Raw genomic sequence first — 13,509 nt, 5'->3', positions numbered from 1 at the left:
TAGTACTGAAGATTTATATCGTATGCTTTTTCCTAAGAGCTCTGTATCACTTACATAGGTCACAATTCCAAGTCCAGCGAAGTTGTCCTAATGATACCACATGGACGCGAGCAAGACCTGTCTAGATCTAAGTCTCTCTACAGATGCAGTATGTTCTCCACTCAAGTCAGACAAGTCTCTTCATCTACATTCATACATAAACTTGGGATCTGAAAATGAGATATGACTTCTCCTACATACACACATCCCCCCAAAAAACTGTTGATATCCCAATGCTCTTTACTAGATAACTGAAAAATGCAATCAAAATCTTTGTCTAGGGGTTTTAAAGCTTCTGAAAGAACTATCCACGATTGTTTCACTTCAAAGAATCACATCTTCCATGATAAGGATTACACAAAGAACCCCTTTCAGGAGAATGGAGTACACACTGAAAGAGGGGAGAATTTACTGGGAGGAGAGAATGGCAGCTCTAACTCCTGACTGTACTTGGGAACTTAGTGATGGCATCTTGCATATGACATCAGAAAGCCCATGTTAGAACTAACTTAAAAAGTGCTTCAGGAAACCAAGACAGATAGCATGACGGTTCCAACTGGAGATGAGTAGATACTAAAAATCACATGCTCTAGTTTTATATATGCACAAACCCATATCAAAAACTGCCAGCAGCAGCCTGATAACCAAAAATTGCTGTCTCCTTCAAAGTATTTCACACCAAAATGCACCAAGCTGAACCTTTTGGGAGTTCCTGTCGTGGCTCAGTGGTTAACGAATCCAACTAGGACACATGAGGGTGAGGGTTCAATCCCTGGCCTCGCTCAGTGGGTTAAGGATCCAGCATTGCCATGAGCTGTGGTGTAGGTCGCAGACACAGCTCATATCTGGTATTGCTGTGGCTCTGGCGTAGGCCAGAGGCTACAGCTCCAATTCGACCTCTAGCCTGGCTGGGAACCTCCATGTGCCGTGGGAGTGGCCCTAGTAAAAGACAAAAGGACAAAAAAAAAAAAAAAAAAGCACCAAGCTGAACCTTTCAATATCATCTGGATCTTTTTTTTTTTTTTTTTTCAAATGATCTTTTCATTTCATTCTCACAGAATCATACTGTAAGATGATCACCAAAACTTATCTCACCCTGTGGAGAAATCAATTCCTATTGAATAGAGTTATAATTTGAATATCACCAGCATTTTTCCTCCTCCACACTCTCCCACGGGTATTCACAGGGGTTATGCACGATTCTTACCCATGTCTCTAATTCCACCCATTTCTCTACACATAAGAAGCAAATACACAATAAGAATCATTGATACTTTTAAAAAGAATAAGTCATGCTAGAAACTTCAATACTCAAATTACTATAATTTGATGTCATAAGCCATCTCACAATTGATCAATATGTCAGTGTGTCCCAACACACTAGTTAAGTACTACTGTTTGGGGAAAGAATAAGACAAAACATAAAAGAAATTTTTTTTAATCTACAATTATTTTCAACAAAACTGGATTACTTATAAAAGGTAAGCTCAGAATCATTAGCACAGTTAATTTAATAACCTGAAATGAACATCTTCTCAAAAAGCATTTGGCAAAAACCACTACAATATATTTTTATAAATCTATGTGGAAATTGCCCTAAAAAAGAAAGTAAGATTATACATCAAAAAGACCACACGGGGATCCCATCATGACTCAAGCTGTAAAGAACCCAGCTAGTATCCATGAGGACATGGGTTTAATCCCTGGCCTCGCTCAGTGGGTTAAGGATCCAGCGTTGCTGTGAGCTGTGGTATAGGTCACAGACACAGCTTGGATCCTGCGCTGCTGTGGCTGTTGTGTAGGTTGGCAGCTACAGCTCCAATTCAGCCCCTAGCCTGGAACTTTCATATGCCGCAAGTGCGGCCCTAAAAAGCCAAAAAAAAAAAATATATATATATATATATATATATGTCTTGCAGAGAACACAGAGGCCTAAAAAGTCAAATCAAGTAAATTCTAAAGGTTGTATTCATCATCCCTGGTTTCACACAATAAAGCCCTCAAATAACCATGGAATTCTAAATGTGAGCAATGCTACAACCCCATCTACTGGAGAGATGCAGGAAATTGAGTCAATTTTTAATAAAGGTATTGTCTGTGAGCCTCTGTAAGAACAAATACCATGGAAGTACAGATAAAAAATACTTCAAACAGTTGAAAAGCCTTACCTACATCTTTTCGTCCTGGTTTTTCAAAACGTCTGTCACCCCTAAAAAGGTAAAATAAGTTTCAAACAAGACTTGAGAGTAATACAGATTTCTCATCCATGACACCCATTTTCCTATCTTTCTTTAATAGGACTTCTTTTTCAAATTATAAAACAAATACATGGTTATTGCCTAACATCTGGAAAATACAAAAAAAAGTGCAAAGGTGAAAAAATATCCACCGTCTCACTTACACAAGCTAGCTTCTAAAGATCTAGGACTTTTAATTATTTTTCATTTATTTTTAATTATTTTTTAGATTAGATACATGTTTTATTGTAGGTATCCACTGTACACAGTCTTATACAGTGCTTTTAGAATGTGTTTTTACACATCATTAAAGATTTTCAAAATCACCCTAACCTTAATGGTTATACAGCATACCTTTTCCTGGACAGGCCCTTATATAAGAAACCACACTGATGTTAAGCTGTTTCATTATTTTACATATTTTTATAGTGGAATCTTTGCATATACAGACCTGCCTTTGCTCATAACAAGCAACACAGAGAAGATGCTTTGATTAACAGCAACAATCAATAAAAAGAAAATACCTCCCAATGAGTGCTAATCAAATAGCAAATCTAAATAACTATTAAATATCCATCCTGGCACTAAAATATTAACCTATTTACCTAGAATCCTTCTTCCTTTAAATAAAGATCATTTAAACATTTCTAACATAATTGATATTCAATAATTAACAGCATTTTTTAAATGCAATCTTGTACCTGTACAAAGAGTCTTCTCCTCTGCAGAAAGCAGAAAAGAAGTACGCTTTTTATACAAAGATGTGGATCCTGCAGTTACCTTTCCTCCCAGCTCTGCGACCTATGCATTTCCCTGCCACCTCCTCGACCAAACACACCCTCTACTTCATCAAAGCTTCTTTGGTAGAAACCACATTCACCTCTGCCTCTACCTGAAATAAGAAAACAGAAAAAATGACAGGTGTCAGAATTTGGCAAAGTTCAACACCAAGGACTGATCTCTGAACTTCTGTCTACACACAAAGTAGGATGTCTACATTTAAATCCTTATCCAGACCCACTGGATCAGGGAGACCGATGGTGGCACCAAAGTAGCTTGACCACAGCAAGATGAAAAATTTAAGTTAGAAAACTGTGTGAGAGTCCCAGTTCCTGTTCTTAACAAGAAATAGTATGAAGGAGTTCTCACTGTGGTGCAGTGGGTTAAGAATCCAACCTCAGTGGCTTGGGTCACTGCAGGGGCATGGTTGGATCCCTGGCCTGTTGCAGTGGGTTAAAGGATGCAGCGTTGCTGCAGCTATGACACAGAGTGTAGCTGTGGGTCACATTCAATCCATAGCACCAGAACTTCCATATTCTGAGAGTGCAGCCATAATAAAAAAAAAAAGAAATAGTATCAATACCAAACTCCTTAAAAATTTCAATGGTGAAATTCTAAGACCAATAAACCATCACTACCTATCAAACCTTTTACTGAATTTTCAACAAAAATAGAAGATAATAAAAAAAAAATAGAAGATATAGAGTCTGAGAAGAGATAAAGAACAAAAGCCAAGAACAAATGTTTAATTTTTCTAACTGTAGAGAAAAGTGGGTTTTTTTTGTTTGGTTGGTTTTTTTTTTTTTTTTTTTTTGTCTTTTTAGGGCCTCACTCATAGCATACGGAAGTTCCCAGGCCAGGGGTCAAATTGGAGCTACAGCTGCCAGCCTACACCACAGCAAGAGCAATGTGGGATCCAAGCCACATACATCTGCAACCTACACCACAGCTCACAGAAACGCTGGATCCTTAACCCACTGAGTAAGGCCAGAGATAGAACCTGTGTCCTCATGGATGCTAGTCAGATTCATTTCTGCTGAGCCACGATGGGAACTCCGAAAAGATAATTTAATAGGATAAACTCTAACCTACCAATTTTATGAACTAACTCCTTAAAAGGATATTCTACAGCAACCAAAGGCATTCTTTCCCATGTGCTCAAAGCTGAAAGAAAAATATCAAGCAGCACTAAATTCAAACCACTGGTCTGGTAAGAACGTGTGGATGTAGGATTTAGAAGCTCCAGTGGTTCAAGGGTAAACTGGCCATTAACGAAGGCAATTTGGTTACAATTATCAAAATCTGACTCCACAATTCTAACTAGAACTTAACCTAACAGAAGTACTCACACAAATATGCAAATACATATACATATGAAGATGTTGCAATTTAAAAAAAAATAAAGCATTGGCTAGATAAATTCTGATAAAATGATTCAGCAGAACACTAGGAAGTTACAGAAGATAAAGTACTGGCATTAAATCTACATTATTCCATTGAGTGATGAAAGTATGCCAAAGAACAATAAATTAAAAAAAAAAGATTCCGTGCATATAATGACATGGCTGCAGAGTTAGGATAAGTAAGGATATAAATGCCGCGTCTGGGGGCAGAAGGCAGTGTGCACTTTCAGCTTTACACTTTCCATCTAGCGTGAGGATTTCCCAACAATGCACACCATTTGTATCCAACGCACAGGTTAGAAAACCTTCTGAGAGGAGGGTGGGGGGAGACCAGGGGTGTATTTATGCTTAGAAGTTTAGCCATTACCCCTAGACCGACTTCTCCAACAGCATAAAACCACCCAAAGACAAATGATAATGAATCTTGAATAAGAGCATGAACACATTCCAAAGCTAAATGTAACTGAATTAAATAATTACTTCAAATATCCATGCAGTATTTCTACTTCTTAGTTATAATTTATCAAGAATTGACTTAGAATACAAATGTACTTCTCTCTGACCTTATTATGAAATACAAAAATAATGGACAGAATTTTATTTTATCTGAGGAACAATGTGTACTCTCTTAACTAGTCCAAGTATCAATTTCTTCACCTGTGAAATGCAAGTGAGGACTAGGGTTGAAATGCAATAAAGTTACCTTCCAGTTGAATCAACTTAAAGTCAATTCCCAGTTTCCATACCTCTATCAGTAGGAAATACACACATTTTATTTAAGATCCTAACACCGTGTTAATACAAACTATTGTATAACACTGGAATGAATCCCCTACAACGACGGTTTTTAGGGTAAAAGAAAAAAGTTCCCTGTCTTTTTAGAGAACAATGTTCTCAAGAAAACCATTAAGTACACGGCACCTTGAAAAAGTGTTCTATCTGGAAACATATGAATATGAGAATAGCCTTCAAGCTGCCAGAAAAATAAGCAATCCACGAACAAAGCATTTTCTGCCAGTTACTTCGAGCATTGCACTGGTCCTCCTTATGAGTCTAAAGCTTTATAAATGGGCACAAAAAAAGAATCAGATTCTACAGCTTTCCAGCCTGTAAAACGTAAAGAACAATCTTCAAAGCACAAGGCCCATAATCATCCATAAATGTCACTCCCATATAAGGAGGAGCAAGTAAATACAACATAGTGAATCTTTCATAAAGCTAAACTTAAAAGACTATGCTATTAGACTTGTGGTTACCCAAGAGAAGGGGATGTGGCAGGGGGTGGGTTGGGAGTTTGGGATTAGCAGATGAAAACTATTACACATACAATGGATGAAAAACAACGTTCTACTGTATAACACAGAGAACTATATTTAAGATCCTGTAATAAACCATAAGGGAAAAGAATATGAAAAAGTATACACAAAACCAATTCACTTTGCTGTACACCAGAAACTGACCCAACATTATAAATCAACTAAACTTCAACCTGTCGTGGCACAGCAGAAACAAATCCAACTTGGAACCATGAGGTTTCGGGTTCAATCCCTGGTCTCTCTCAGTGGGTTAAGAAGCCGGCATTGCCGAGAGCTGTGGTGTATGTCACAGACACAGCTCGGATCTGGCGCTGCTCTGGCTGTGGTGTAGGCCGGCAGGTGTATGTTGCTCCAATTAGACCCCTAGCCTGGGAATCCCCATATGCCGCAGGTGCGGCCCTAAAAAGCCAAAAATAAACAAACAAAGATAAATTTTTAAAAATAGTAAGTAAATAAATAAAAGACTACCCTAGGAGTTCCCACTGTGGCTCAGATGCAACAAACCCAACTAGTATCCATGAGGACACGGGTTCCATCCCCGGCCTCGCTCAGTGGGTTAAGGATCCAGCGTTGCTATGAGCTATGGTGTAGGTCGCAGACGAGGCTCAGATGCTGCATTGCTGTGGCTGTGGTGTAGACCGGCAATTACAGCTCTGATTCGACCCCTAGCCTGGGAACTTACATATGTCACGAGTGAGGCCCTAAAAATACACACACACACATACAAAAACTATCCTATTGTCTGAGATTTCACCTTATTCTTTGGGGGATTAAAATATACTTTATATAATGAAGAAGAGTGACTGACAGCTATATAGATATGGTGTATTGTTAAATGTCTTAACTAGATAAAACAGATGACAAATTTGTATTACTTCATTTGTTTATTTAAATTTTACCAGTTCTTGGGAGTTCCTGTCATGGCTCAGTGGTTAACGAATCTGACTAGGAACCATGAGGTTGTGGATTTGATCCCTGTCCTTGCTCAGTGGGTTAAGGATCTGGCGTTACCACGAGCTGTGGTGTAGGTCACAGATGCAACTTGGAACTGGCGTTGCTGTGGCTGTGGTGTAGGCAGGCAGCTACAGCTCTGATTAGACCTCTAGCCTGGGAACCTCCACATGCTGTGGGTGCAGCCCTAAAATGACAAAAAGACAAAAAGACCAAAAAAAAAAAAAATTTACTAGTTCTTGATATTTAGAAGTCTGAAAGTCAGTCAATTTTCACATCAAAGTTTTCTCAAGTTGAAAACAGCCAACATAATCATCAAGTTAGCTCTGCTCATGGGGAAGGAAAAAAAAAAGCCACACTAACCACTTTATTTAACCAACAAGTTAAAATTAAGTAATAAGTGATATAAGTAAAATTAAGTAATAAGTGAAGAAAACAATCAAAAAGAATTGCAGTTGGGACAGTGGTGTGAAGCAGTATTTTCCACCAAGTCAGCTGGTTCATTTGACTAGTTTTACATCACTCAGGCACATCAACGTTTATTAAGTCACTGCTTTCATCACAGCATCTATCTTTTACACACACCCCATATAAATTCTTAGTGTAATAGTTCTATCCTATGTGATAAACCCTATACACCTCTAAAAAGACAGAAGGCAGGAGAAATTTAGCAACCCTTCATTAGTTTCTTGATAAGGATTTTTTTTTTTTGGGGGGGGGGGTCATGCCCGCAGCATGCAAAAGTTCCTAGGCCAAGGACTGAATCTGTGCCACTGCAGTAACCAGAGCCATGGCAGTGACAACACTGGCTACTAAGCGCACTGAGCCACCAGAGAACTGGAATTTTTTTTTAAGCCTATTTAGAGAGATTGGGTGGTATCTGCAAGATACAACACTGGCGGTCACTTGAGGCACAAAAGACAGCTGCTTGTGGGCTACACTTCTTCATTAACACGATCTTAATAAGATCTCTCAGGAACTGCCCCTGAAAAGCACTAGAGGCAAAGCTGCCTGAGGGTAACCTCATCTCGCTGCCAGCCCAGCGCAAGAAAACACAGGAATCACCCAAGCAGCAGGCCAGGGCCATCCCCAAAACACCACCATCGCACCATCAAGAAGCACACATCTCAGATGAATTCTAGACCAACGGAACCTAATCACACGTGGGAACCTAAACGGCCTGTGAACCTGCTGAAACACGCTCGTTTAAATCTCACCACCCAGTATCCTGCTGCGAAGGTATTTCTTGTGAGTTTTACAGATGATTCCAACAGCTCCTAGGGTCAAACTACCGTTCTAGAGACTGACAAATGCAGAAGGCGCCCAAGGCGGCTGACAGTGCCTGGCCTACAAGCGGAGTTTCATCAGCCTCTTCATCATCCACAACGTGCGCACTCCCACGTTCCGACGGACTCCTCAAAGCAACCTCTCACTGGAAGGGGACAGTTTAACACGACCTCTCTAAGCTACAGGGTGGGTGTAAATTATTCTACTCATAAGGCACAAACAACTTGAAGAAAAAAGAATTCAGATACTCCACACCTGGGTGGTGCAATGTGTGGAGACAATGGCCTCTGTCTTTACAGACACGCAATCCTTCCATTTTTAAAAAACCTCTTAAATTACAAGGTCTATTTAGACTTCTACTATGATTTAACCAACTTGGAGGTAAAATACTACAAACATCAAGATTGCCCTTAAGTATAGAAAAGCAACAAATTCCAAATAGGGAGCAGATATCAGAGAACAGGCAATATCAAAATTAGAATTCTTCTTCTTTTAACAAAAATTCTTCTAAGACACAAATCCACAAAATACAAAAGCATCATCTTTTGCTGTTGTTCTACATCTTAAAAAAGACCTAGTACCGGTGAGACAGCTTTTACAAAAGCCCCTCTGGCTGGGGCCACTCCTGGCTCGTGGCCTTTTACAGAGACCCTGTGTCATACAGGCCTGAAGGAACCTGGGGGCTGCTCAAGGCACCTGAGGGAGCGCTGGATTTCTGGTGATGAGGAATAAGAGACTGCATCTGTGCCAAAGTTAATGAGAGCACCTAGAATCACTCACACTTTGATCTCGAAACCAGAATTACCCTCCTCCACTCCAAGTCTGGGATTGTGGAGCGGCACTGACAAATGGTTCAGAAAATAAATGTTGAGGACATTATTATGCAGTTAATGTGAAAGAGCAGTTGTTTTGCTGATGGGGTTTTTTGGGGGTTCTTTTTTTTTGGTCTTTTTTTGTCTTTTCTAGGACCGCACCCGCAGCATATGGAGGTTCCCAGGCTAGGGGTCTAATGGAAGCTGTAGCCTGGCCTACGCCACAGCTCACGGCAACGCCAGATCCTTAACCCACTGAGTGAGGCCAGGGATCGAACCTGCAACCTCATGGTTCCTAGTCAGATTCGTTAATCACTAAGCCACGACAGGAACTCCCGAAAGAGCAGATTTTTAAAAATCAAAGTACCAAAATATTTTTAAAGTGATTTCCCTATCCTCTTTCTCCACCTCCTCCATTACGCTTTTTTCACATGGAAGCTCACCTCGCCCTCTTGAAGAACTTCGACCTCTAGGAGCCCCCACCACTGTTCCTCCTCCTCCTCGTCCTGTCAATCGCAGGACAGCAGCACTATTTACAGACATGGAAAAGTTTCTCTGCCAAAAAAGAAAAGAAAGAAAAAATGGATAAAACAGATAAAAGTGCACGTTGCTCGCACCATCTCCCAACGCGTCTGTAACATGACACCCCGTTCCTACTGGCAATGGGAAACCATCACTACGTGATGCACCAAGATGCTCCACAACCTGGTTTTAGCTGAAAATTTCATATTACATTTCAGGTCAAAAAAAAAATAACAACAAACGCCTTACACTATATTACGTTCTGCGAGGAAATATTAAACAAACTCTAAACACTACATATATCTGGAGCTAGAAAGGGCAAATCTAAATCATAATATATAGAAAATACTTAGTAAAAGAGATTTGGTTTGAAGGGCCCTTCAAATTACTGAAAGGTGGAAATGAGAGGGAGTAACAAAGTCTGAATCAAGAGTAGCATAATAATGAGAAAAACAATTATTTTGCCTCATTCTGCTCACCAACGTGAATTAGCAACTCCAACTAGTATTTAATAAAATGACAGGTATCGGGGTGAATGGGGAAAGGCAAAAGAAGAATCTACCGAAGATCAAGCCACCTTAATGGATGGAAAGGGAATGCTTAAAAAAATAAAATCGCAATCGCTAGATCATTAGCCTGCATTTGCACCCACAGCCAATCTGGAAAAGGGTCAAGTACAACAAGAACAGTAGTGAGTGGGTCTCCTTCAAACATAAAGAGGGAAACAGGAAATCAAGCGGCCTGGGAGCCAAAAATACGTTTAGTTGATACTTCCAGATAAATGGAATACACAGAGCCTAGGAAAAGGTAAAGCAAGAAGCAATTTTAAAAATCTTGAAAAATGGCCTATAAAATATCAAAATACCAGGCATTTGAAGGGGAATTTGATGAGAGAGTTTTCTTGTTTCTTTTTTGTTTTGGCTGTAGAAGTTCTGGGGTCAGGGATTGAGCGTGTACCAAGGCAGCAACCCAAGCCACAGCAATGACAGTGCTGGATCCTTAACCCACTGAGCCACCAGGGAACTCCTATAAGAGAGTTTTAAACTCAGAAAATGATGGAATATAGCCTTAACAGAATATTTTCTATACACTTAGAACCTAATAAACATCTATGCAAAAGTGAAGAAGTGTGGTTCAGTGTGGAAAATCCCATTTCAGCATGGCTATAGCCCAGGACCCTCCAGGCAAGAGGGATAAGAAGTGAGACTTAAAAAGTTGGGCTGAAACAGAATCCTGCAATTCAACTAATATTTTAGTCCAAATTGTTCTCCACTGTTAAGTCCTAATTTGCTATTTTGAATCAAAATCAACTGAAATGTGATCTCTTTTTAAGGCCACACCCACAGCATATGGAAGTTCCCAGACTAGCAGTTGAATCAGAGCTGCAGCTGCCAGCCTACGCCACAGCCACAGAAATGTGGTAACCGAGCCAGGTCTGTGACCTACACCACAGCACACAGCAATGCAGATCCTTAACTCACTAAATGAGGCCAGGGATCAAACCCACATCCTCATGGATACTAGTCAGGTTCATTACCACTGAGCCAGGATGGGAGCTCCGTGTCTACACCTCTTGCGAAAAAATCAACACGCAATTGGTTTGTTTTAAAACTTCTTTCATTACTGAATTTCTTGTTTTAATACATGGATCATTTTTTCCTCATTACCTATTACCTGTCCTTTTCGGAATTGCATTCAATGCAATCTATTCAGGTAAATTTTAGAAACTTATCAATGTAAATAAGTTCTTTTCCTTTGAGTTTTGCAAGTATATAATCATATAGTCAAGTAACTTCAAAACTGAAGGCAAAAGATGTAAATGATAATGAAGATACCAAGCTTGATTAACACTATTTCAAACCATATTTTAATAAAACTTAATTTAAAAAAAAAAAGCTGGCTGAATCAAGTATGTTAACTTACCTTTTAGCACAAGGTAGCCAGTGCAGTTACTGAATAATGCCTCTGGGAACACAATTAAGTGAAGACTATGAAGTCCTAAAATTTAGATTAATAAAGTCCAATACTGGAAAAACGGAGGTCAGAGCTAGCGGCCTTATGTACGCCAGGATCTGACACAGCTGAATACCTCATGACCAGAGTGTTCCCCGTGTGACACTCAAAGGCTCCCACCTGCAGAGTTCGGGGAAACTCTCATGCTTTGGTTCATCCTCACGCATTGCAGCTGCAAGTGCAAACTGGTGTAATTTCTAGAAGGCAGTTTCTCAAAGTACATATAAGTACTTTGACACAGTTCCTCTTCTTACACATGTGAAAAACAAATATAAGCTGAAAGACCTCAACTCCAATACTGTTTGTAAAAGCAAAAATGGAAATGAGCTAAGTATCGAAAGGAGCTAATTCAAAAACCATGGTCAGAGGAGTTCCCATCATGGCGCAGCGGAAACGAATCTGACTAGGAACCATGAGGTTTCTTTCGGATTCGATCCCTGGCCTCGATCAGTGGGTTAAGGATCCGGCGTTACCGTGAGCTGTGGTGTAGGTCAAAGATGCGGCTGGGCTCTGGCGTTGCTGTGGCTGTGGTGTAGGCCGGCAGCTATAGCTCCGATTCGCTCTCTAGCCTGGGGACCTCCATATGCCACAGGTGTGGCCTGAAAAGACAAAAAAGACCAAGAAAAAACTAAAAAAGTAAAAACCATGGTCAGAGTTCCCACTGTGGTGCAGTCGGTTAAGCACCTGACTAAAGAGGCTTGGGTCACTGCAGAGGACACAGGTTCGATCCCCAGTCCATCACAGTGGGTTAAAGGATCCAGCATTGCCACAGCTGCGGCTCAGATTCAATCCCCAGCCCAGGAACTTCCATATGCTGTGGGTGCAGCCATAAAAATTAAAACAAAACAAAACAAAAAAACCATAGTCACCTACACAGGGACTTCTATGTAGTTGTTTGGATAAATGCAGCAACTCTATGATTAAGTTGAACCATATAAAATTGCTAACATTCAACCACTCCTGATTCTGAAAACTACAATTTCATAGCCAGCCTAATATACAAAGACATAACGCATAACTGGAGTTAAGAGCATGAAGGGGCTAGGTTGCGTTAGAGTGAATTTTAGCTCCTTTACTCCAATTCTCTGTGCCTCATCTTCCTCATCTACACAATGTGAAGAGAAATGCACTTCATGGGTTGCTGCAAGCACTTAACACATTAAGCAATAAGTATTTAAAACAACGTTATGATGCATATTAAAAGCTAAGTAAGTATTTGCCGCTATCTCCCAAATAGACGCCTGTGTGAAAGTAGTGAAGTGTAGAACCGTGTGCATAGATAGCATGCTACCCCTTATGTGTATGCGTCTTCAAAAGGACAGATACATAGTACAGATGTACTGAATACCCTGTGAAGAGCACACAAGAAAATGGCAAAAGTGGTTACTCCTGAGGAAGAATAATGGGCAGGGAGAGTTTAGGTGACTCAAAGACTTGCTTTTCACTATACGCGCTTGGTGAATTCTGAATACAGATACATGTATTACCTACTCAAAAATGCTTAAATGAAGTGGCTTTCTTTGATTCAAATAAATAAAATACAACCTGGTAGCAGCTACCGAAATCATAGGTGTAATGCATAGTCATGCATTTCAAACTAAGATAGATATACAAGGGAAATGCCAAACCAAAGAGCAACGGGGATATCTTATGTGAGCATTAATTTTGTTCTAAGCAAATCTTTTACCTACTTATATTTTATATATATACATATGTGTGTACACACACACACACACACACACACACGAGTATTTGTAGGGGGTAGAGGACCATGCACCAGCAGAAAATTAACTTGCACTTTAAAGATAGAATATCCCTTTCAGGTAACTTTTGGAAATTAAGATATGCAGCGTGAAGCTATCTTAGGTTATTAGAATTATCTCCCTGATAGAAATAACAGTATGAAAACAAAATGAAGAGTTAGTTCAGTCATTCTGGAACTCATTTTGGTGTGTAGTAGTATACACCGAATTTAATTCCTTTTCAAATTTTTAATCAACAGTTCCCAGCAGCATTTGTTGAATAATGTTTGGTTTTTTAAATGATTTCTGGAGCCTTTAGTTAACACTAACTTCTTAGTGATTCAATTACTCATTTATTTTTATTTATTAAAAACCTATCACGTTTTGGTAAGTAGTAGCAAGTCCTC

At 39.7% G+C, this 13,509-nt stretch overlaps 1 protein-coding gene across 5 annotated transcripts in view; it reads right to left on the bottom strand.

The window, feature by feature from the left end:
* Window positions 1-13,509, bottom strand: part of GIGYF2 (GRB10 interacting GYF protein 2) — a 131,643-nt gene that overhangs the window by 72,727 nt on the left and 45,407 nt on the right. For 4 of the 5 annotated variants that reach the window (XM_047773778.1, XM_047773782.1, XM_047773780.1 and 1 more), the window contains 3 exons: window positions 9,269-9,380; window positions 3,057-3,168; window positions 2,208-2,248 (listed from right to left, as the gene is read on the bottom strand). In XM_047773778.1, coding sequence (XP_047629734.1) covers window positions 2,208-2,248; window positions 3,057-3,168; window positions 9,269-9,380 — 265 coding nt within the window. The remainder of the gene's footprint in view (window positions 1-2,207; window positions 2,249-3,056; window positions 3,169-9,268; window positions 9,381-13,509) is intronic. The other variant, XM_047773783.1, reaches the window with a different exon arrangement.

Source organism: Phacochoerus africanus, chromosome 3 (genome assembly GCF_016906955.1).
Source record: "Phacochoerus africanus isolate WHEZ1 chromosome 3, ROS_Pafr_v1, whole genome shotgun sequence".
NCBI lineage: Eukaryota > Metazoa > Chordata > Mammalia > Artiodactyla > Suidae > Phacochoerus > Phacochoerus africanus.
This window is presented reverse-complemented; position numbering and strand designations above follow the sequence as displayed.